General features: G+C 46.3%; 1 protein-coding gene and 1 long non-coding RNA gene across 2 annotated transcripts in view; one reads left to right on the top strand and one right to left on the bottom strand.

The window, feature by feature from the left end:
- Positions 1-1285: 1285 nt before the first annotated feature.
- Positions 1286-3619, bottom strand: LOC120610635 (uncharacterized). The gene is made up of 3 exons (XR_005654968.1): positions 3244-3619; positions 2399-2612; positions 1286-1713 (listed from the first exon to the last, which is right to left on the bottom strand). It is a non-coding gene; the product is annotated as an uncharacterized LOC120610635 (long non-coding RNA).
- Positions 3620-3797: 178 nt separating this feature from the next.
- The window catches only part of KL (klotho), a 45336-nt gene continuing 26158 nt past the window's right edge, over positions 3798-22975 (top strand). Inside the window, exon 1 of the mRNA XM_039873032.1 lies at positions 3798-4613. Coding sequence (XP_039728966.1) covers positions 3798-4613 — 816 coding nt within the window. The remainder of the gene's footprint in view (positions 4614-22975) is intronic.

The raw sequence follows: 22975 nt of genomic DNA, 5'->3' as shown, positions 1-22975 counted from the left end.
ATTACTAATGAACCATAGCCTCCTTTAGAACTTAGGATGTGGCTTCACAATTCTCAATGACGCGCTTTGGCCGTTTCTTACCAATTCATTCATTCATTCATTCATTCATTCATTCCACAAATATGAGTGGAACACCTACAATATTCAGGCACTATTCTAGGTGTCAGAGATACTGCAAAGAAAAAGCTAGATGCCTGTTTTCATGACACTTACATTCTAGCTGAGGATAAAGGAAGTAAAAAAGTAAACAAACGAGATAAGCTGAGACAGTCATAAGCCTTGCGTGGAAAATAACTGAGTGATTGGGGGTAACCGCTTTGGATGGAGAGGTCAAAAGATGCTGTTCTCAGAATGTGGCTTTTGCTCTGAGACCTGACTGAGGAGAAGCAGGGCAATCTTGGGAACAGCATTCCAAAGAGGGCAAACAGCCAGTCAAAGAACCGGAGCTTTTTCCAAGGATGACCAGGAGGCAGTGTGGCTGGAGCAAAGAGTGGAAAATGGTTTAAGAGGAGGCTAGGGGTCCTTCGTCTACTTTGTTAAACGGCTGCCTTCACAGTGCCTAGATAGTGCTGATGAGTCCATGGAGGTAGAGGCTCTGACGCGATATGATGATAAAACCTATTAAAGATTCTTTATGTCTGATCCCTAGCTACCTTTTCAGTCCACTATGTCTTTGCACGAGTAGACTCCCCCCCCCACCCCAGAAACACTGCACACACTTTTTTCTTCCATGTTTTGCTTCTCTATTATCCTTGCCCTCCAGGTCCCCTTGCAACTTGTACTCTTTAAACCCCAGATATTGTCACATCTTCTCCATGAAACTTTTCCCACCCACTGAAAACAAGATGATTTCTCCTCGCCCAGAGTTCCTTTAACAGCTAGCACGTGTCTTTTGTTAACGTTTAATATAATAAACTACAAAAAACATTTTTGTCAACTTTCTTTATCCCGTTTCGCGACTCCAGTCTCGTCTTTGAGGGCTACCACCTATGTTTTGAAGTCTTAAGCGCCTCAGGGTTGCTTTGCCCATGATTGTTGCTCGGAGCGTTGCTGGTGACTCCAGCGAGGCTGAATTGTCCATGGTTGGTGAGCTGAATACCCGTGAGGTTGGGGTTGTGTTCAAGCCCAGGTGGGTCAAGAAGCCTCGTTCTGTTGTCTTGGCCAGGGAGACCTGTGCGGGTCCCGGGTACACACAGAAGGAGAACTGGTCAGAAGAGCCTGTGTCAAGCATGTGTCAGCTTGATGACCAAATTTAGGTTGTTAAAAATCATCACCATGACAAAGGTTAAAAAATTTCCTTCTCTTTCCTGCACCAAGAACTTCAGATTCAAAGCACAACAAGTAATAAAACTCTTACGTGTGGGAGAACAAAGCATCGAATGAGACCCACCTTTTAGATCTTTGAAGGTGGCAGTGAAAAGCAAGAATAAAACCAAACAAATGAGAAGCGGCAGTGGCAGTTCGTCACGATTCGAGAGTCCAGATCATAATAACCATGAACAGAGCCTTGATAAACACCGAGTTCTGGAAGGAAAGTTTAATTATCTTGAAATCTTTATCATTGATTGAGCTGAATTAACTATCACCTTGGAACATCTCTGCAAATGCTGAAAGCTTTGATGTCCGGCTTAGGGTGTATATGTCCCCTTCAGAGAGAGATGAACTTCAAATGGGAAGCATTTAGTCAGCTTGTCTTTCTTTTTCATTGCTTCTCTAAAACAGTAACAACAAAAACTTAAATTTTTTTTTTTTTACTGTTGGTTAAATATAAGTAGCAATAGATACAATCTGCCCTAAGCAAACAGACCATACATCAGTAAGTGAACACTTAGCCTGAGCTATTTTCCATGAGACCCATGAAGCGTTTCTAATTGAAACTTAACAAGCTACAATGCAGCAAGCCCTCCAATCTCTAGCTTTAGAAGGGAAATGTGATCCTGCATGCAGACACAGAAGCTTTTTAATTTAGCTGGAAGAAACTGTGACTATGCAGTTGTGTGGTATAATTTTTTTAATGGCTCAAGTGTCATTGTTTTTTCATTTCACGATTATGAAACACGTAAATGCCACATGTAACAGAATAGCAATGTCTTGTTCTAGTCTGATGGCTTAGTCTTGCTAATCATGATAATATATGCTAGCTGGAGTTGGGAATATTTAATAAAGTACTGGAATAAATTTGTCATGCTTACATTTTAAGGGGATTAATAAAAGTACCTTCATCTGTAACATTTAAAACTTTATTGATTTTAAATTTGTAAGAGACAGCCACGGATGATCACTAGATGAGAATGGATGCACCTCTGTGAGGATCTTCGTCATTCAACACAAGGGCAGGTGTGCCAGGGCCCAGGCACACGTACTAGAAAGGGAGGTAAAGATATTAGCAGCCTCTTACATTTGGGCTTTTCAGGTGTGAGTCACCTGTGTGCGCATCATTGCATTCGAGCCTCACAAGCCTCTGAGGTGGCAGAGCAGACAGGCATCTCCATATGCTGCGTCTGGATCCAAGGCTTGTCCACTGATCACAGCAGTGGAGCTCAGGCTTCATGTAGGCGCACATGCAGATGGACACCGTGTCCCCACAACTTCTGTCAAAAGGGCTCTGGCAACTGGAAAAACGTCATGACTGTATTTTGTTGCAAAGGAAGTGGTTGCTTGGGCTAAATCCCTCCTCCCCTTTCCCTTCACAGCCTAGGTGACATGGGTGGGACTCTGGGACCGCTGCCCCCAGCACAGCTGCATGTGCAACTTTGCACAGATAAGTTACTTGCTAAGCCAGAATCGAGAGCTAAAACGTGTGATTATTCCTAAAACGGATGAAAAAGGATAATAAATGTGAATGCCATTTACTTCAAGTGGAAACCTTGACCTTTCTTTTTCTTTCGTTTCTTCCTTTCTTCCTTTTTCTTTCTTTCTCTTTCTTTCTTTTACTTTCTTTCTTTCTCTCTCTCTCTCTCTCTCTCTCTCTCTCTCTCTCTCTCTCTCTCTCTCTCTCTCTCTCTCATCTCTCAAAGAACAATCAACAACTGCCATTTGAAGCTCACCACTTAATCTTGCAATATCTAATTAAAGAACAGGCACGGGTTGGAAATGGTTAAGAGGTAACAGTAAGAGGGAGAGTAAGAAGGTGCCAAGGCCACCCTCACATCTCTTTGAAGTCACTTACGCGGCGGAGAGGGGGGGGACGGAGGATGGCCGTCCCGCCCCGTGCGCGTAGGGCGCTCTGCCCGAGCATCTTACCTAAAGACTTGGAGGACAGTCCGCCCCGAGTCCTCTCGAAACGAAGTCGCGACCCAGCTCTCCCCACCTTGCGCTCCCAATACGACCCCAGCCAGTTCCTACTCGGCTCTGGTCACGTCAGTCGAACGCTTTTCTCGACCTCCGAGGGCGAGAGGAGAGAGAGCAGGTGCTCAGGGCCCGCGGTTCCGCCAGAGCGGGCACGGACCCCGCGCGGGACCCGGGGCCGCTGTCGCCCGCGGACCAGAAGCGCGCGCGGATGGGCAAGCGAAGGCGGCACGCGGGGACCTCTCGGCGCCCGGACACCCTCCGCCGCGGCCCCCGGGCGCCGGGGGAGCAGGTGCCTCCGTCCGACGCCCCTCGCCCGCCGCTCCCTCCGCCCCGGGCGCCGCTCGCCCTTTGCGCCCCGGCTCGCGGTTCCCGGCGGGGGAGGCGCCGGCTCGCGGGTAATCATTGCCAGCCGGGTCCGCCGGCGAAGCGGGGGTGGGCGCGCGGCGGGGGGCGGGCGCGGGCATAAAGGGGCGGCACAGGGCCCCGGCGCCCCGCTCCCGCGCAGCATGCCCGCCCGCGCCCCGGCCGGGCGCCCGCGGCCGCCGCTGCTGCCGCCGCTGCTGCTGCTGCTGTGCGCCCTGGGCGCCCGCCGCCTGCGCGCCGAGCCCGGCGACGGTGCCCAGACCTGGGCCCGCTTCGCGCGACCTCCGGCCCCCGAGGCCGCGGGCCTCCTCCACGACACCTTCCCCGACGGCTTCCTCTGGGCGGTGGGCACCGCCGCCTACCAGACGGAGGGCGGCTGGCGGCTGCACGGCAAGGGCGCGTCCATCTGGGACGCGTTCACCCACCAGCCCCCCGCGCCCCCGGAGGACCCCCCGGGGGCCGGCCTGCCGTCGGGTTTTCCGCCGCAGTCCCCGCCCGCGACTGGGGACGTGGCCAGCGACAGCTACAACAACGTCTTGCGCGACACCGAGGGGCTGCGCGAGCTCGGGGTCACCCACTACCGCTTCTCCATCTCGTGGGCGCGGGTGCTCCCCAATGGCAGCGCGGGCGCCCCCAACCGCGAAGGGCTGCGCTACTACGGACACCTGCTGCAGCGGCTGCGGGAGCTGGGCGTGGAGCCCGTGGTCACCCTGTACCACTGGGACCTGCCCCAGCGCCTGCAGGACGCCTACGGCGGCTGGGCCAACCGCGCCTTGGCCGACCATTTCAGGGACTACGCCGAGCTCTGCTTCCGCCACTTCGGCGGCCAGGTCAAGTACTGGATCACCATCGACAACCCCTACGTGGTGGCCTGGCACGGCTACGCCACCGGGCGCCTGGCCCCCGGCATCCGGGGCAGCGCGCGGCTCGGGTACCTGGTGGCGCACAATCTCCTCCTGGTGAGTTCGCGGGGCCAGGCGGAGGGCCACGCCGGGGACAGGGCCTCTGGAGACGCCACGGGCAAGAGGGCTGCCTGAGCCTCCAGCTCAGACGAGGCTCCATTTGAAGCCATTTGTGAGGTCCCCAGGATTCGCACAGGGGGTCGTGGCGGGTACGGAGCAGCATCCGCTTCACTCGGAGGGCGTGGAGTTGGGAACGGGAGCGAACCGAACTCCCGCAGTGGGCGGGCGAGTGAGTGCCCCTTGGAGCCCGTTTGTCAGAAGGAGATTGGAATCGGTTCTCCGGTGAGAAAGGGGGCTCCTTTCTCGGGGTGCAGAGGGAACCCCGGAGGTAAGGCTGAGGGAGTCACGAGTAGCTACGGGAGAATGAAGAAGGTGGATGAAAGAAACAAGTTTGTGGGGAAACCGCGCAGACAGCGCTACTGTCTGCCAGAGTTAGTGGAGATGGCAGGAGTTCGATGTTAATCCAATAAGATCTGCCTTGTTGTGGCTCAAGTTCACACTGCAGCAAATGCAAAGGTGTCGAAATCGCATCTACTGGAGAGCGGGTTGAAACTGTCTTTGGTAGTTCTTTCTGTGCAACCTACTTAATTGTCAGAGGTCTGAAGACCCCTAAAATAATCTCGAACAAAGCTAACCTTAAAAATCCATGAACAGCTACAGCGTGAGATAGATTGTGTTAATAAGTATATTTCTACGATACTCTCTCCACTTGGAAGGATTCCTCAGGGAAGACATTCTTAGCCTGACTCTTGTAAAAAAAAAAAAAAAAAAAAAAAAAAGCTGAACACATTTTGACAGCAGAAAGTGTTGCTAGGCCATGATTAAGGTGTCTCCCAAATAATTCTTCCTTTTTTCCTTGACTTAGTGTTCGAGATTAGGTCCCATTAACTGGAGAGCTCATTTATAGTGATGGCAGTTGTTGGTACACTTTATACAGTGTTGTATCACAGAATATTTTATGTACATGTGTAAACATTTTAATAAAAGTGTTTAAATGTATAACTTTTGATACTGTATTCTGGTGACTTGTGGGCCCACTGGAAGACCTGTTTTTAAATTTAGAATTAAGCTGCCACGTATTTTGAACAAATTTAAGACAGAGACCACTTCTGCATACTTTTTAATCGAAGCCATAGATAATCAAGGCAGAACAGTATTGGATTATTGAGTTGACTTAGTGCTCTGAGCTGCTAATGATCTGATAATGGCTAGGTAGATTGTATGTCAGCTCCACAAAACCTGTTTGCTACCACAGATCATAAAAGAATGTTGGGTTGGTTTGAAAAAAAAATTTTAGTGGCTTCATATTGATATATATCTTATCATTAAGCTACTTTAGAGCAACGGTAATAAACTTTTTCAGTCTGACAGTCGTTTTAAGGAATCAAAAGACCCTAAGCACTACCTATTTATGGTTGGTAGAAAAAAAAAAAAACCTGTATGAAGAACTGGGCCCTCTTTGGAAGAAAACATGAGCAAATTTCAGTCCAGACCAGAAAAATAAAAAATAAAAATTCACAGACCAGCTAAAAGACCTAATAGACCACTCCTGAAAAATCGCTACTTCAGATTTTGCATGTAATACACTATGCATACAAAAGTCATCAGTTGCTACTTTAGCAACTTACATGGTCGTTTCATTTCTAAGATAAGAAATTGGGATAGCAGGAGTGTCCTAGTGCTCCACTACTTTAAAGAGTCAACATGCTTTGATTCTTGGGCCCACTCAGTCCTCTGATTAACTTTTTGGTTACATTTTTTGTATCCTTACACACACACAAAATTTGCCAAACACTAACCATTCTGCCCCGAAATGCAGTGGACTTTGTATTCATAAGCAATTATTGACAGGCGGACCCTTGGTTTTGCTGAGGCTGCAAAGTGCTAGTTGCTGTAAAATATTAATTTTGCTTTCAGATGTCTTTGGTTTGGAATTTAGTCATTTTTGTATCTTATGAAGTAAGTTGTCATTATCAAAGACAGTGTCTTAATTTTTTCATGAGATATTTTCATTCTGTTTTCAATATTCTTGGTGTATGCGTTGGGGCGAGGGGGATAGGGAAGCTTTGATCTTATTAGAAAAGACAAGACATTCTGCAGGTTTTGTTAATAAAACATTTCAGCCAGGGCTTAGATATTGCTGTTAGGGACCACTGAGACCCTCTTGCATATTCATTTGCATGTGGGGATCTGATGCTGGTGAAGGATAAAGCTGGCCAGCACCCCTCCCCTGCCAGGAAGGAGACCGCCTGGGGACACTGGAAGTTTGAACTACCCCAGAGGTTTAAGAAGCATTTTCTGATGGCCTGGAGGACAAGAGGCATGAACCACCCCAGAGGTTTAAGAAGCATTTTCTGATGGCCTGGAGTTTGCCAGGCAAACTGCAGGATGAATAATGGGGGCTCGGAATGGGGGTCTCCGTGTTCTTCTGTGGATTGCCAATACTGGGATAATCCTTGACAAAAGTAGCGTGTGTGTGATTGTGTGTGTGTGTGTGTGTGCGCGCGCGCGCACGCACACATGCGCACACTCCAGAGAGAGAGGGATAAAGAGGCTTTTCCTGCAGAGAGCCCTGGGAGGACGGGCTGCTTTGCTCACCCGAGTATAACCTAGAAGGAGAACGTACCTTCTCTCTCTGACTAAAAGAGGGACTGCTGTGCCTTCACAGCTCTTGAAAGATGATTCTTGATGTCCCTTGAAAAACCGGCATTGGGGCCGGTCGTTGGGAGTCCAGCCCCAGTGGTGCCTCTGAGTGTTTGTTCTGCCCACGGGTTTCCAAGAAGACCAGGACTGAGTTGAAGATGCCGCGGACCTCCCAAGGAGTCTCAACAGTGGTTCTGTGGGGAACCCGTGGGAAAAGAGAACTTCTTCCACTTAGGGAGGCGGGGCCAGGAGACATCCTCTGGGCGCTGGCCTATAGCACAGACATGACCGGTGCTGGGCGGGCCACATGGTAACATCCTCGCTCACGTCCCGCTGCTCTCCTCTGTCTTAACGCACCTCCTCGACTTAGCTTCCAGGATCCCGCTCTTTCTCGCTCCTCCGCTCAGCTCACTGGCGAGTCCTTCTCAGCCCCTTTGCTTATTCCTCCTCATCTTGCCTCTAAATATTGGTGCCCGGGGCTTCATCCCGGGACCTCTTCTGTAGATTCACTCCAAGTGACGACCTCTTTGAATAGTCTCTATATCCCGATGACTCCAAATTTTGAGTCTCCAACCAGAGAGACGACTGCCCTGTCCACGTAGATGTCCGGTGGGCATGTCACATTTAACACACCCAAAAGCAAACTCCTGTTTTTCCCATCTCTCTTATGGCGACTTTGCTCTTGCAGTTGGTTGAGCCCAAACCTTAATTCTCCCCTTTCCTTCACATCTTAGTTTCACTGCATCAACAAATCCTACAGCTCCACCTACCTTCAAAATGTATCCGGAATCCAACCACTTCTCCCCCTATCTACAGCTACAGGTCCAAGCCCCCAACAGATTCTGCCTGGATGATTGGAAGAGCTTCCTAGCTGACATCCTTGCCTCTCCCCTCGCTCCCTGCAATGTGCCATGATGAATAGTCTGGCGATGTGTGAACACGATAAAGTCCATTGTCCATTAAAATCCCACCTTTTCTTCAACAACCAGCTAATTTGCTCCCTTTAGCCCCACACCTGCGAGCCATCTCTTCCTTCTATGGAACCCCACAATGCTTCATTCTGATGACCTTTACCACACTCTTCCTTTACATAACTACTCGCCATCTTGCAACCACTCTGCTTGTCAGGCGATTGCTTAAATGAGGAAGCCATGTTTACTTCATCTATCCCACATGCCATCTTGTCCTTGGTTGGTGCTCATTAAATGGCTTCTGGCTATTTAATAGCCTGACTCTGCCTTTATAAATGGATGCTCCTAGGATCTGCTCTCTGTGCCAATCTTTCTAGCCACTTTCTGATGGGACAGAAAATAACCAAATCCTAACTAGATAGGAAGATCAGTAAACATGATGGGACAGAATCTGACATTTTGGGTAAAAAAATGTAAGGTTCATCATCAAATTTATGACTCCACTGTAAAAATTTCCAAATTATTAAAAACTATATGTTTCCTATGCAACACTGAAGTAGTTTTCGGATGAAGGCAGGGGATGATCCTGCTGGCTTTAGGAGCAGGTGTTAGAAATGACTTTGTTCATGGGTTGAATTTTCATGCCCAAAGTGATAGTGCAGGCAATTTATTTACTAGATGCATGCTCAAATTATATATGCTATGTGTACCAGCTTTCACTAAAATGTATTTGGTACATGGATGAATAATAAACTGGGCTGCAAGTTAATGTATTTTATAGAATGCTACTGAATTCAATTGTGTGTTTAATCAGAAATAGTCAAAATATCTCCCAAAGAGCCTGACTCACTCCTCTTTGAATATCTGTTTGAACACAATGTTTTATTTTTATTTTTTGAAGGTTACAGTCAAGTCCAAGAAAAAGAATAGAAAAAGAACTAATAAAATTATTTTAAAATCATAACAATGTTTAACAATGCCGTTTATTTTGAGTTGAAGAAAAGAGGGGACAGACGGACCACTAAGCATTCAAATGATGTCAGTGTGCACTTTTTAAGTACAAAATGAGTGAAGGCACAACGGTGTCACCTGTCTATGTAGTCAGTCATGGCTTTTGCACATAGATGTCTTCTGAGTCATCTTAAATTTTCAAACAATGTGATTGCTCTAAGCCAGAATTTTATTATGATCAATTTGTACAAAAGGTGCCTTTCTTTCAGTAAATGTTATTTTTTAAGACACAAAGGAGATTTTAGCTGTAGGAGGACAATAGAATGCATATCTATTGGGAGGACAAGAAATAAAGAGCGAGTGAATAAAAATACACACTCTCACTGAATTCTGCCAGATCAAATCTCAGGACACTCCAGAGTTACACTTGCAGTCTATACTGAAATGGATAAGCATAACCTACCTTTTATATACTCCGTCTTGATATGTTGTGGGTCGAGAGTTAATCGGAAGGATTACTAGACCTCTTCTCCCCTCTGTCTTGGGGTAAACTCTTATTTATCCTCCAAAGACTTAACTCAAATATCCTATTTTGTGATAACAACAGGCAGAGTGGATCACTTACTCATTTGTGACTCCTTGAGGTCAGAGACTATATATCATAGTTATTTTAAATTTTTTTTTGTGCTTATTTCAGCCCTCGGAGCAGAGGAAATATTCAATACGATTTTTAATGAAAGAATATAGACATAGAATAACCTCTACTTGTTTCAATAATGCCCTTCTCCTTTCTTGTAAATTGGATACTTATGGTCTGCTTTCTCATGCCATATTTGGGAAGGAGTTTTAAAGAGTGAGGAAGAATGGGGACAAAATTCCTGCCTAGATAGGGATATGACCTTTGTACATTTCCAGGGCAAATAACATCCCCATCTCATCCAGTGCACAGAGAAAGGGGAAGGAGAAGAATGTGGCCTGGTACGTGCCTGACCCGGAGGCCGCCCCATCCTTTCTACTCACAACCTATTGGCAGAGCTCGGTCACGTGGTATAAGAAGCCTGGGACTTGTTCTGTTATGTTAAAATCAGGTAGGAAGAGATCATTCAGGACAACCGGTGGTCTCTGCCACACTGCCTTTGTCCCAGATATATTGTGAGAATTAAAACAAAATCACCTACGGCAACAGGTTTTGAAAAATGTGGAGAGCTCTACAAAGGTGAGATGTGAATTTATTGTTAATAATAATAATGAAAGCAAAAGTATTTGAGAAATGGTCCTCTTGAGCTGTTTAGAAGAAAGGAATTAGACACATGCTTTAGAAATTGTTGGCTCATTTAACTTCTTCATCTGCAACCTGTAGCATTGAATGGAATGAAGACTTTGCAATCATTTTAGCAGCATTTGACCAACGTTTTAAAATTATTTTGAAATAACCTATTTTACATAAAACATAGTGTTACCAAATAACTTTTCTGGACACAGCTTGATGTTTAAAAGAGTACTGACATTTATGACTGATATAATTTGATATATCGACTAACCTGAAGATAAATACTTAGCGAACTTTCGTGGCCCCTGTCTGAATATATTTTTTATTAATAACATTATTGTGTGGAATGTGAATGTCAGAACATCACCCATGAATAAGTAGCATAGTTTGATAAAATACTCAAACTGAAAGCAGTGATTTTACATCAAGTTTAAATATTATGGCTGGGCAAACATTTCCACGTCTACAGATGCATTTTTGATGATTAGAATGGGAGCAGGGAAATTCCAGGTCAAATTTCTCCTGAGGACAAATCCCTAGCAGTGAGTGGCCTTCATGGGGTCTTCGGGCTTCTGCTCTGCTCCTTGGAGCAAGGAGAACTCAAGTGGCCCACTCAATTTGATCTTCTATGTTAAAGGGAAACCTGCCTGACCCCTGGCTGTCTCTTTGTCTTCTAAATCTCAAAGAATAAAATAAATTGCTTTTTTATGAGACAGCTTTTCAAATATCTGAAGAGGCCGCCGCAGTCTTCAGGTGTGCCATTGAATGGTGAGAAAGCAGCTGTGACCCTTGAAAAGCCTCTTTGTCTTCCGACGCTTGAGGTGGGGAAAGAGACAGAGACCTTGACCTCTCTCCCTTCCCAGTAGGGCAGGTCGTACTTTACCCAGCCACCGAGCAGCCTCAGGTGGGCTGTGGGACCTGCTTTTGTCCCATCATTCTTAACGAGGGCTGCAGGTTGGTGTAGATGACTGGGGATGAGGGGCCCCCAGTTTCTGAGCTCTGGACCCTGCAGAGAATTGGGGCTCCAGGCTGCTAAAGAGCATTTAGAGGTTCTTTCTGGAAGGGTCCAGGGGGTGGTTCCATAGCCACAGAGGAGGATGGGGGTGGGGAGTGCACGTGGCCTTTGGGGGAGCCCTCCCCTTCCACGACTCCCCATGCTCTCTGTATTCCTCATCGCGTGGGCCTTTCCTGCCTACATTTCCCGCCTTGGTGACCCCAGTTCCTCTGCAGTGTCATTGTCATTGGGCTCTGCAAAGGTGGGGGCGGTGGCGGGAGGGGCCAGTCACTCTGGGCCCAGGTATGTTCTCCCTGATGTTGTCTGAGGTCAAACATAACTCATGGCACGGTTATTTCCTTACTAAAAAGCACACTATTCGGGCTTCACGAGAGATTCAGCATCGTCCTGTTTCCCCCACATACACAGTCCCCTGGTCCTTCTCTCCCCTCTCTGACCAGTTACACTGCAAAGCTACGGCACAGACACAGGAAGACAAAAGGATTGTCTCTGGGCCTGCAGAGTTGCATAGCTCTGGAAGGGGCTGGGATAGGGAGGGCAGTTTAGGGTGATGGATCTCACGTTGCCACAAAAGGAGAGATAAGTTTAGACCCCTGTCCTCAGGTCACTTAGAGATCAGTAGGAGAGAGAGAGACTCAGACAATTAACATTAAAATGTGTAAATGTCTTAAGAGAAATAAGTTTCAAGTCCAGTGGGGCCCCGGGAAAAGAGGGGTGGGTTAGAGTTTGGGATAGTGGGGGTGGGGGAGCAGTCAGGGGAGACCATGCTGATTACAGGGTTGACAAACTTTTTCTGCGGACAGCTAGGTTTTAGGCTCCCTGGGTCATACGGTGTTAGTTGTAACTGCCCCGTTTTGTGCGTGCAGCGAGAAAGCAGCCACAGGAGCCTCGTGAATGCGTGGCCAGGACTGTGTGCCAGTAAAACTTCATTCACAGAAACAGGCGCTGGGCCGCGCTGTTGGGCTGGTGCGCAGGCACCCACTGTGGGAAGGGTGTCACGCAGTTCCAGGAGACAGTGGTGCCAAGTTGGGGCAGGGGAACCACGTGGCAGTTCCCACTGCCAGGTCAGTACACGGACCCACCGAAGCACCAGGAGGCGCACGTAGGGAAAGGACAAGAGGCCGCAGACGTAAGCTTGGAATTTTGCAAGGCGTCTCTTAAAAGCTGATGTGCAGAGAACATTTTCGCTGTCCCAGATGTTCGGCCCGCATTTCTGGTCTGGACGCTGACTTACATGAATGCCGTCCAAGACTGCGGTAGCCACCTCGACTGTCACCTCCCCGTGGACTCGAGTTGGTCGTAGTCAGCTAAAACTTCTCGAGCTTTTTACCTTCTCGCCATGTGAACGGCTGTTAAGCCAGACTTCCCCACTCACCTTCTTCTGTCATTTATTTTTGAATTTTTAATCTTATAAATTTCATCTTCAATGTGCCAAGAGTTCACACAGATGCTGGGTGATGCTTAAAAATAGGAAATAATCTAAATATATTAAGGGGGTCGGTTAAGGAGCAGTGGGTACACAGGTACAGCGGAATAGTATTTGGCTTTAAAAATGTTGACGTATGGTGATGACCAAGTCGCACATGCTGTGCTGTTAAGAGAAAGACACCGTTTACATTGTGCTTCTTCTGTAGCTCTGCCATGGGAATCAGTGTGAATAAGTGGTCATCACTTCACTGTCTTCCTGCTGTGCTGGGCTCTCTCTACCCCCTGTCTCCCCGGCCCCCGCCCGCAAGGCCCATTCTCTGACACACCAAGTCTAGGTTTGATATTTCTGCTTTCTGCTCCCGAAGAATCCCATCGTACCTTTCTTAGCGCATTTCCTGAAATGATTAGTTTATCTTCCGCCAGCAGCCCTCGGCTTTGGGATGCTAGGAGCCACGTTTGTCTTGCTTTCCATTCCATATCCAGAGCCTTCTAGGGCCTGGAGAGAGGGAGCACGCAGGTATTTTTTGCATGAATGAAATAATATGTGCACCATCCTCCCCTCCCTGACTCCCCCCACACGCCCCGAGGTAAAAAGAGAAACAGAAAATGTTAACGGTGAATTATTTCTGGATGGTGGGATTAAAGGTGATTTTTTTCTTCCTGTTTACCTGGGTTTTCTAATTTTTTTTTTAAAAAAATAAGCAGAATGTACTCTTTTTGCAATGGGATATGGTAATTAATGTTTCTGAGAAAAGATGGCAGATTGATATGCATCTAATTGTTTTTCTCTCTCGAACCCCCATTAAACTGCGGTAAAGAAACTGTTCAAATGAAGAGGGAAAGAGGGAGGAGGAAGGGAGAGAAAGAGGAAAGAAAGGAAGGGGACGGAGGAAAGATGGGGAGAGCAGAGCAGCTGCAACATTTCGGAAGCTGAAACGCAGATGGAGAGTTATTGGCTTAGCAGACCCAGGGAAGCCGACTGTTAAGATGGCGGGAGGAGAAGCCACGAACCAATCCCACGACTGCAGGATCTTCAAGAGGCTCAGAGAGTAGCAAGATCTGGAACTAGGGGAAAGGGAGAGAGTGTAAAATGAGGAGAATCTGTCGAAAGCTGTTTAAGAAACAACTAGATTTCTAGATCCCTTCCCCTGGTCCTCACTGCTGGGCCTCTGCCCCCTCTCCACTCAGAGAGAAAACGAGAAGTTAATTTTTTGGAAGGTGTTTAGACCGAGGAGAGCACATATTGAAAATAAAGATTAAGTAAAAAGACGTAACTGAAAGCTGAGGAGCCCTCCCCACTTCCTGAACCCCGCACCAGCCCTCTCTTCCTGCCAGGGTTTCGGAATGGTGGCAGTGTGACATTCACTCTCCAGGCAGTGACCGGAAGAGCCTTCCCCAGGGAATATTGCTGGGCTCCAGAGGAAAGACCTAAGATGCTGATGCTGGAGGTTGTACAACAAATAGCCCAAACAGATCACTCTCCAGCGAAGCTCGAAGTCGTTTCTCATTCTTAAATATGAGGAGATAATCAAGGATCACCAGACATCTGATGAATGCCTCTGACATGGAAGATTGAGACCCAGACAAAAAACCACAAAATACAACTTACGGGAAACAGATTATGCAGGAAGAAAAATAAGCTAAAAAAAAAAAGCTGACCCACTCAAAAGGTACAAATTTCTAGTTATAAAATAAATAAGCCATGCAATGTAATGTACAGCTTGGTGACATAGTTAATCATTTCGTAATGTGTATTCAGAAATTGCTGAGAGTAAATCGTAAAAGTTCTCATCATGAGAAAAAAATTCATAGCTATGGTGGTGTATGTTAATTAGACTTATGGTGGTGATCATTTCACAATATATACAAATATGAATCATTATGCCGTATACCCAAAACTAATATAATGTTATATGTCCATATATCGGTAAAAATAATTTTAAAAACCTAGTAAATGTTTAAAGAGATAAGAAAAGATACTGCATCTAGAAAATAAGAATAGGGTAATATAACAAAACGGGGAGGAGAACACTTGGAGTTTAAATACGTTATAGCAGAAATAAAATCATGGAAGTTTGGGAAAATAAGACGATAAAACCTAATAGTGGAAAGAGATGGAAAGAATAAGAAAACGAAGTTAGAAAATGGGGTGGACCAGCCAGGGCACCAACGTTCAAATAACAGGGAGCTCCAGAAAGAGAGAATAGCGGGGTGCAACAGAGTCTATGCCGGTGGCCCCCCCTTGAACTATACCTCTCACTATTCATGCCCCATGGACGTGCCTCCTGGGCAGACTGTGGGCTTGACCACGTGACCTGTGCTGTTCAATGGGACGGCAGCAAGTATGATGCAAGCCAAAGCCGGATAAGTACATTCACATTGGGACGTTCTTTCTAGATCACTCCTTCTTAAAAGCCAGCTTCGGTCCCCGGGCTAGATTCCCGAAAGATGAGAGGCCCTATGGAGAGAGGTTTCAGAGGTTCGAAGACTGTCTTGGACATTCTTGCCCCCCGAGCTGAGGTCTCAGCTGAACGCAGCCATCCGAGTGACCTCTTTGAAAGTACGTGACGTAAAAGAACTGCCTGGCTAAGCCCTGATAACCCACAAAGTCAAGAGAAATAACAAATCCTTGTTATTTGAGCCTCCTAATCGGGGTGGTTAGTTTCACAGCGACAGAAAGCTGGAACGAATATGGGATGAATTGTAGGGTCCTTCTTTCTGTGGACTCAGCCCCCTCTTTGGCCATCTATAACCTCTTTGGGTTACAGGTCTGAAAACTGGCTGCGTGGGAACTGAGCAAGGGGTTGCGACTTTTTATTTCGGCCCACTCTCTCTGTCTGTCTCTGTAGCCCATCTGACTACCTTTTAGGCACGAAAACTCTTTAGCTTAGGGAAGCGCTGTCCCTTACCAGGGAAGGGACGGCCACCTCTCTAAGCCCCAAGGGTTCTGAGGGGTCTGAAGGGCCCAGCTCCTCAGGGCAACTACCTCCCGGTTTCTGAGCCAGGACCCTGACTTCGGCACAACAGACCTGCCTGGGCCGAGCGTCAAGACATCTGTGGAGCTCTGTGGCTCTATCGGGTCCTAGGTCCGACGCTAAGCCGTGTCCAGGCTGCCACGGTGGGAGATGAGGGCCTCTCTGGGAGCTACCGGTGACACCCTCTGGTTCTCATCTGACTGCTCGTTCAAGGCCCTCGGCTTCTCGCGATCTCTCCCTAGGGTCTCACTGTAATACGGCGAGAAGCGGGTCATGCCCCTCTTGTGGGCATTAGGATGCCCGAATCATTTCACCGCTGGTGAAAAATTTTAGCAGTCGGGGCGCCATCTGTGTCAGGGGACTCTGTGCCCTAAATATCACTCAGAATGGCATTCTCTTTGCCTTCCGGGAAGCGGAAACTCACTTGCGTTTCTTTGGGCCTCCTGAGAAGTAAATGTCAAGGCATTATTAGGCATGCAGGACATTCATTGAGGGAAACGACTGTGAGGGGTAAAGGTGAAGGAGCCAGAGAAGGCAGAGGAGCCTTTAGACCACAAAGCATGCGGGACACCTGCAGAGGACAGGGCACAGGAAGGAGGGCTGGGTGAGGAAAGGGTCACTGGCAGTATATGTCCAGGAAAGATCTGGGCCAGTGAGGACTCCCTGAGCCCACGTTGCCCATGGGAAGGTTCCACGGCTCGCGGGAAGGGGTCTGCACTGGTACCCCTGCCCTATTCAGTCATAGGAGAGTAGCCCAGGAGAACTTGGCCTCAGGGCGTCTAAAGGAGTAACAACCGTCAATTATGCTCCTTGTAGTAGGAGGAATGAGTGGTGCCTTTTCCACAGAGACTGATGAGAAATGCCATTCAGAAGAAGGGAGTGAAAAGGATTTCCAACGGGAATTTGATATTTATCATTTATGAGGATAGAATAATGAGATTTGAAGATAGTCTCAAAAAAGAAATCTCTTAAGAGCGCTTTATCAGGAAGTTATTGGAAGATAAACTCCATTGAACGTGATGGGGATAAGCAGGAGGAAAACGCGGGATAGCCATGTCAGTGGCTCTAGCTCAGGAACGAGACGACAAACCGTAGACCCAGGAAGCCAGCTGTGCAGCAGGCCTAAAAGCGACCGATCCACAAGTGGGGAAGGAAGATTCCAGAAGTGTGTCTCCAGGAAAAACACCGGACGCTGATGTGACCTTGTAGAAGCTTGTGCTGAGAGGTTGTCGGAAAATGTGGGAGGAATTAGCCGCAGGCATAAAGAAAACTGGAAATGAAAAAGCAGTGCAATGATTAACTTCAAGAAAAGCAAAAATAAGAATAAAAACGTCTGAATCACCACATTATAATGCCCAGCTGTGAGTAATAGTCATATTGGCAGAATAGTGTCAGTACTGAATATTAGTTATTCGAACCAAATCCCGTTGTGTAAGTAAATTAATTGTAAGAGAGCTAAAGCCTCATCTATCATAACAGGTGGCCAGTGATACTGTTCAAAGTATGGTAGTACGGATGTGTGAAATTTCAAAAGAAAAAGTCATAAGGATCAAAGGTCATTGCCTCTGGGGAGAGGATCCGGGGAGAGGAGAGCATGGAACTGTAATTTTTGTTAGACGCTGCATAAAAATAAAAAAATATAATTTTACCATCAATTTAAAACTTAATTTTACTACTTGTATCACATATTTATAGCATTTCAGCCTGTAGAACTCTTTTTGAGCCAAGCTGGGGAACATTTCCAAATTTTCACGTTAATGCCTTGTGAGTTTTCATCCTTTTGATGATAAAGCTGTAGAAAAGAAATGGGGTTATGAGTAAACCGGTGGGATATTGTAAATCACTTGTTCTCGAGTAGACACTTTTCATTAATCGATGTTTCAAACATTTATCATTAAGTGTTTGACACTTAATAAGCAAACATAAGCTTTTGTTTAATCAATGAATAATCTAAAAATACAGTCCTTTAGCACCAATTATTTAAGTCCCAATAAAACAGTTTCCTATATATCCTTACTTTTCTTCTTCTTGACCTAAAGAGCATCACGAGAAAGTCTGTCAATTATCAAAATTATTCCATACAGAGATATGGCTACTGTGTTCCCAAGTAAGCTATGCAATATTATAAAAAATTATTGGGGGCTTATTTGGCAGACTTATTTTATTAATCCATTGCCTCCTCATTATCTCCTCTTCCTCAATCCTGGTGTATTTATTAAGCCATTATATGATTAGTTCATGGGTCCATTATTGCACTTTATTTTCTACGATCCCTGATCATAACCGCATGATCATATCTGCAAATGATCATTAACTGTACCTTCTTTGGCGGGGCCTGCCTTGGAGATGAATTTGAATGGTATGCAGACTCCTGATGTACTTTCCTCCTCCAAGGTTAAGGGTGTAGCGTGAGGACAGATCCTAAGGGAGGGCAAGAGGAGATGGAATCAAAAATGCTGGTGACAGTAGTTGAAATGACACCTCAAGATAGAGAATCTGAGAAAGACTCGCAACATGAGCTGGATGTTTTTCAGGAGACCCAACAGGTGTAGTGGATCAAGAGAGTCAGAGAATTGAAAAAACCAGCATTTCTGACCTCAGAATGCAACGTGGACATTCAAGTCGCTGATGTTGGGTAACAAACTGATTTTAGAAATACCTCTCTTTTATGTAAATAAGTTCAATCAATCAAATATTCTTGAGTGCCTGGACCTATGACACAACTACCATATTGTATAGAGTTTGTAATCCTGGATTTTATTTAAATGGACACAGGTCTGCTGACGAAGCCGAGAGTAACACGTGGGTTGATATCTGCTTGATAAATTCGGGATCTGCTGGGTAACCTGCTGCGAGGTGTAATGCTTAACAGAGGCAAACACTTTGTTTGAATTGAGCGAAGTGGGGGTGGGGGGGAAGGGAGTGTGGCCTTTGATGAGCTTTCACCCCCAAATAACTCCCTGTCAGAAGAGATGAGGTGTGATTCTCTGATTTCAAAAGAAGCTAGAAACTCAGAGTTTTGTGTGACATTTTCTGATTTTTAATGATTATCTGTAAAATATTTTTAAGCACGATAAAGGCCAAACACATCTTCTCTATGGATTTTGAGTTTACAACCCCTGACCTACACCCTCTGGCTAATCTGACAGCAGCATGACTCCAAACCGTCCAGTGTGCCTTGTCTGTCATGATCTATCTGAGGTTCAAGGCCAGGGCTGTGGCCTCCTCCTGGCGTCACCTCCCGCGTGAGTGGTGCATACAGACAAAGGATTTTCCCCAAATCGAATGGTGATATATGTTGGAGAATGTGGATTTTTGAGCATATATCTCCTTAACATATGGATCAAGTGATGTTTGACCCTGCACTGTTAAATACATCATGGATATTGATTTAAACTTATTCTATTTGATGAGATAAACAGGCCTATGTCAAATCATTAGATGGTCTACTTAATTATAGGGAATGTCACACCCTGCCCCCACTCCCAGGCCTGAGACTGGAGTTTGTTTGGAGAATTGAAAGAGAGGGAAGTGGAATTTTGGGGTGCCGCAGAGACCGAAGGGCAAGGGATGAGACACAGGGGTTCAGGTGGAATTGTACTTACAAACTTCGCATTACCCCTACAGAGCCTTGTCGCTCGTAAGCAGATAGCATCTATCTCTCTGGTAAGAAAAGGGAAGATTTTCTTTTCTATCTGAAGACCTTGAATGGCTCCAAAGTAAAGATGTCACCCGCAGACGTCTGGGGATGGGTCTCTCAACAAAATGACAGGCTTCCTGGCTAATCGACACAGGGCAAGCTTGCTCTCTATAAGGCGTCCCCATGCCTATAATTTTTGACCAGTTTTTATGTTCTTTTAAGTATGAGTGGTTGGGTAAACTCCTCAAGCTATTTAAGGAAAATGCTCAACATAAACCAGAGAAAATAAAATAAACAGAAAAGCAAACCAGGAAAACAGATTGTGCAGAAAATTAAGCACACGCAAACCGAAAAGGGAACGATCAGAAAATATTGAACTGTGTTTGAATATCAACAATATGATTGTCGAAATAAAATGTTTAGCAAAAAGGTTGAAAAGTAAAGAAATGATCCCAGAGTCGTACAAAATAACAAAGAAATGGAAATATTAAAGAAAGGGTAAAAAGATTCAAAAGATCAAGCACGAAAGTCCAACATCAGACTAACAGGAGTTCTGGAAAGAGAATAAGGAAGTGGAGGGCAGGCGATTATTAAAGCAATAACACGAGAAAACAAGCCTTCAGCTTTAGTAACCTCCCAAGTTCCTAGCACAACAAAAGCAGTTACGTAGGGACTGAGAAACTTTTCCTTCAATGTCATCTTGCCGAAGACGCTAATGGAAGGTACATGCCCCCAAATAAAGAGGAAGAGGTGGGACCTGGAAAAGCGTGGCTCCCAATTATAAGAAATAAGGCGAAGTCTAGGATGAGAGCAGCTCCGGACAGCATCTGGTCCAGATGGAACTGCAGGGTGGAAGGTTCTAGAGCAAAAGAGAGAGCTCTAGAGTGAAAAAGCGACATGGCAGAGTAGGTGGAATATGCTGGAGATTCATGAAAGCATGAAAACACAAGCGGACTATGACACAAGTTGAACAACGAGGCGATTATTTATTCCAGGGAAAATAAAAAGCTCTCTCTCTCTAAAAAAAAAGAGGGGAAACATTATAGTGCCCTATTTGGCTCTGTAACGAATAATATTTATATCAGAACCTTGATGTCAATACTGATTAATGATGTAAATAAGAACAGACAGGTGAGAGGATAAAGGAAGAAAATTTGGGGGATGCAAAAGAGGTAACTTTATTTCACGATACGTTATTAAATTTTAGAATAAACCTTATTTAAGAACATGATGGGAAGTACTATAAGAAACAGGTAAGAGCTGATTGTGGTTGTCTGCAGGGAGCAGAGCGGGAGTTTGCGAGGGGTGGGCAGATGCTGACTGTTTTTTGTGATGAGCCTTTGGTGCTATTTGATTTTAAGCTATATGAATGGACTTGTTTAATTAAAAATCATTTTTTAAAATTCCACGCCACCAAATAATGCTTCATAGTTTTTCGAAGTGCTTTTGTGTATTGGGATGGGGGGTGGGCAATTATTTGAGAGGCTCAGAGTTTAGGTGACATTCCTACAGCTGCCAAGGGCTGGAACGGGGACCAGAGCCAGGCTGTCCTACGCCGGTCCCCAACGCTCATCCCGTCACTCGGCGCTGCCTGCAGCACAGCACAGCCCACGTCTGGGGGTGTGTTGGTGAATGTCTAGGCCAAGAGGAAGTTCCGCCCTTGTCCGCATCTTAGCCTTCTGAAACAGAGGAGACTGGGTCCCGACTTGTCACCAACGTCTTTAACCTTTGTCCACATCTAGAGACTCACCATGATTAACTTTTTAAAAACCACTAACCCACATACGTACCTCTGTTCCGCTTACTATTGCTAAGCAATATCCCCAGACTCAGTGATTTAAATAACTGTTTTATTTTGCTTACACATTGCGGGTCCGAGTTGGGACTGGCTGGCCCCGGGGCAGTTTTCCCTCGGGCTGCAGTCGATTCACCTTCTGCGGGGCTGGGTGTCCGAGATGGCGCCATATGCATGATTGGCAGATGATGCTGGATGCAGTGGTCTCAGGCTAGTCAGACTCCTTACGTGGAAGCCATCTCCTCCCCAGCGAGCCTCCCAAGAGAACTAGGAAAGAGTGATAGAGACTTTTGACTTAGCCTCCGTGTCACGTGGCTTCACTTGTGCCAGAGCTGTCACGGCCCCGGACTCAAGGGGAGGAGGCGCGGCAGGGTCACATTATCGAGGACCGCGGGGGGATGTGCTATCTTTGGAAAATACGTTGTGCCATGGCGTCTCAGGCTTTCCGGCCTGGGATGCCTTTTTCCATCTCCCCGGAAGCTCTCCATCTTTCAATATCAGTTTAGAAGCTACTTCCTGCGTGACGATTTCCCTCAGCAAGAGGGAATCTTCCCTTTCTCTGAATCTCCGTTGCATTTTAAAAAAAACCCTTCCTATGGCCCTCGCGCTTGCAACCTTGTGTCGTCGTTATCCGTGATTTCATCCCTCACGATACCCTGCATAATAATTTGCCTACTGAGTGAATATTTGCTTAGCGAGCTGATTACACGATAACTCGAACGACAGTCATGAAAACGTGTCTTCCAATTCAGATCTTTGATTTTTATTTCTCCCCTCGCAATTCTCATTTCTGAAAAAAAAATGAAAGAAACCAGACAATCTCTTGCGAGGAGTTCCGGCAGAAACTGCGTGTGGCTGTTTAATGTGTTTTTTTTTGCCACTTTGTGAGAAAGAAAGGACATGGGGGAGTGACTGAAAACCAAGTCATTTATGATTTGATTAAACAGCTTTTTTCTTTTCTAGTTTAAGCCCTGCGGTTTTAACTTTCGCCTTCGGTCATGGGGCAGACAGAGCAAGCAGGCCCCGGCCTCGTCTGCCTCCTACTTCTTCACTCACTCACTGCCCTCCAGCCCTGCCGTCCTGCTGTTGGCCCTTGAGGTCTTCTGACTCTTCCCTCAGCCTGGAATGTTCTCCCCACCGCACCCTTCCACCAAACCCACACAACCAGCTCCCTCACCGCATTTAAGCCCAAGCTCAGAAGCTGCTTTCTCAAACGAGGCACCCCCACCCCCGCCACCACCCCACTTCGCACTGCTGCTCCCAGCCAGCAGGCCTTACGGGGCGCACAGAGGACTACTTCCTGTTCGAGAAGCACTTCCTGGGGGCCCGGAAGACAGAGGACTTCTCCAACTGTGTAGGTACTGCAGAGGAAATGTGTAGAGATGAATTTCTTGAGTTTGGTTTGTAGCTTCAGAATAGAAGACACTGTGAGAGCAATTGAAAAACAAAACAAAATAATAACAAACAAGTAAAACCTTCTGGCATAGTAGCGGCTGTTGAAAATGCAATCTGCCATGCCTCATGCAATCCCCAGACAGAAGCCAGAACTTTGGATTTGGGGGTGCTCGTTACCCGAGGGCCAAGGGCTTATGTATGTTAACACTCCTGGATGAACTTTTGTAAATGAATCCGACCAAAGCTTTTGTGTGTGTGTGTGTGAGTGTGTGTGTGTGATAAAGAATAATCTTTGGAGATATCTTACGATCACAAAGGGAGGCTGTATGGGACATT

Source organism: Pteropus medius, unplaced genomic scaffold (assembly GCF_902729225.1).
Source record: "Pteropus medius unplaced genomic scaffold, Ma_sr-lr_union100, whole genome shotgun sequence".
NCBI lineage: Eukaryota > Metazoa > Chordata > Mammalia > Chiroptera > Pteropodidae > Pteropus > Pteropus medius.
Note: the sequence above shows the minus strand (reverse complement) of the source record. Positions and strands in the feature narration are given on the sequence as shown.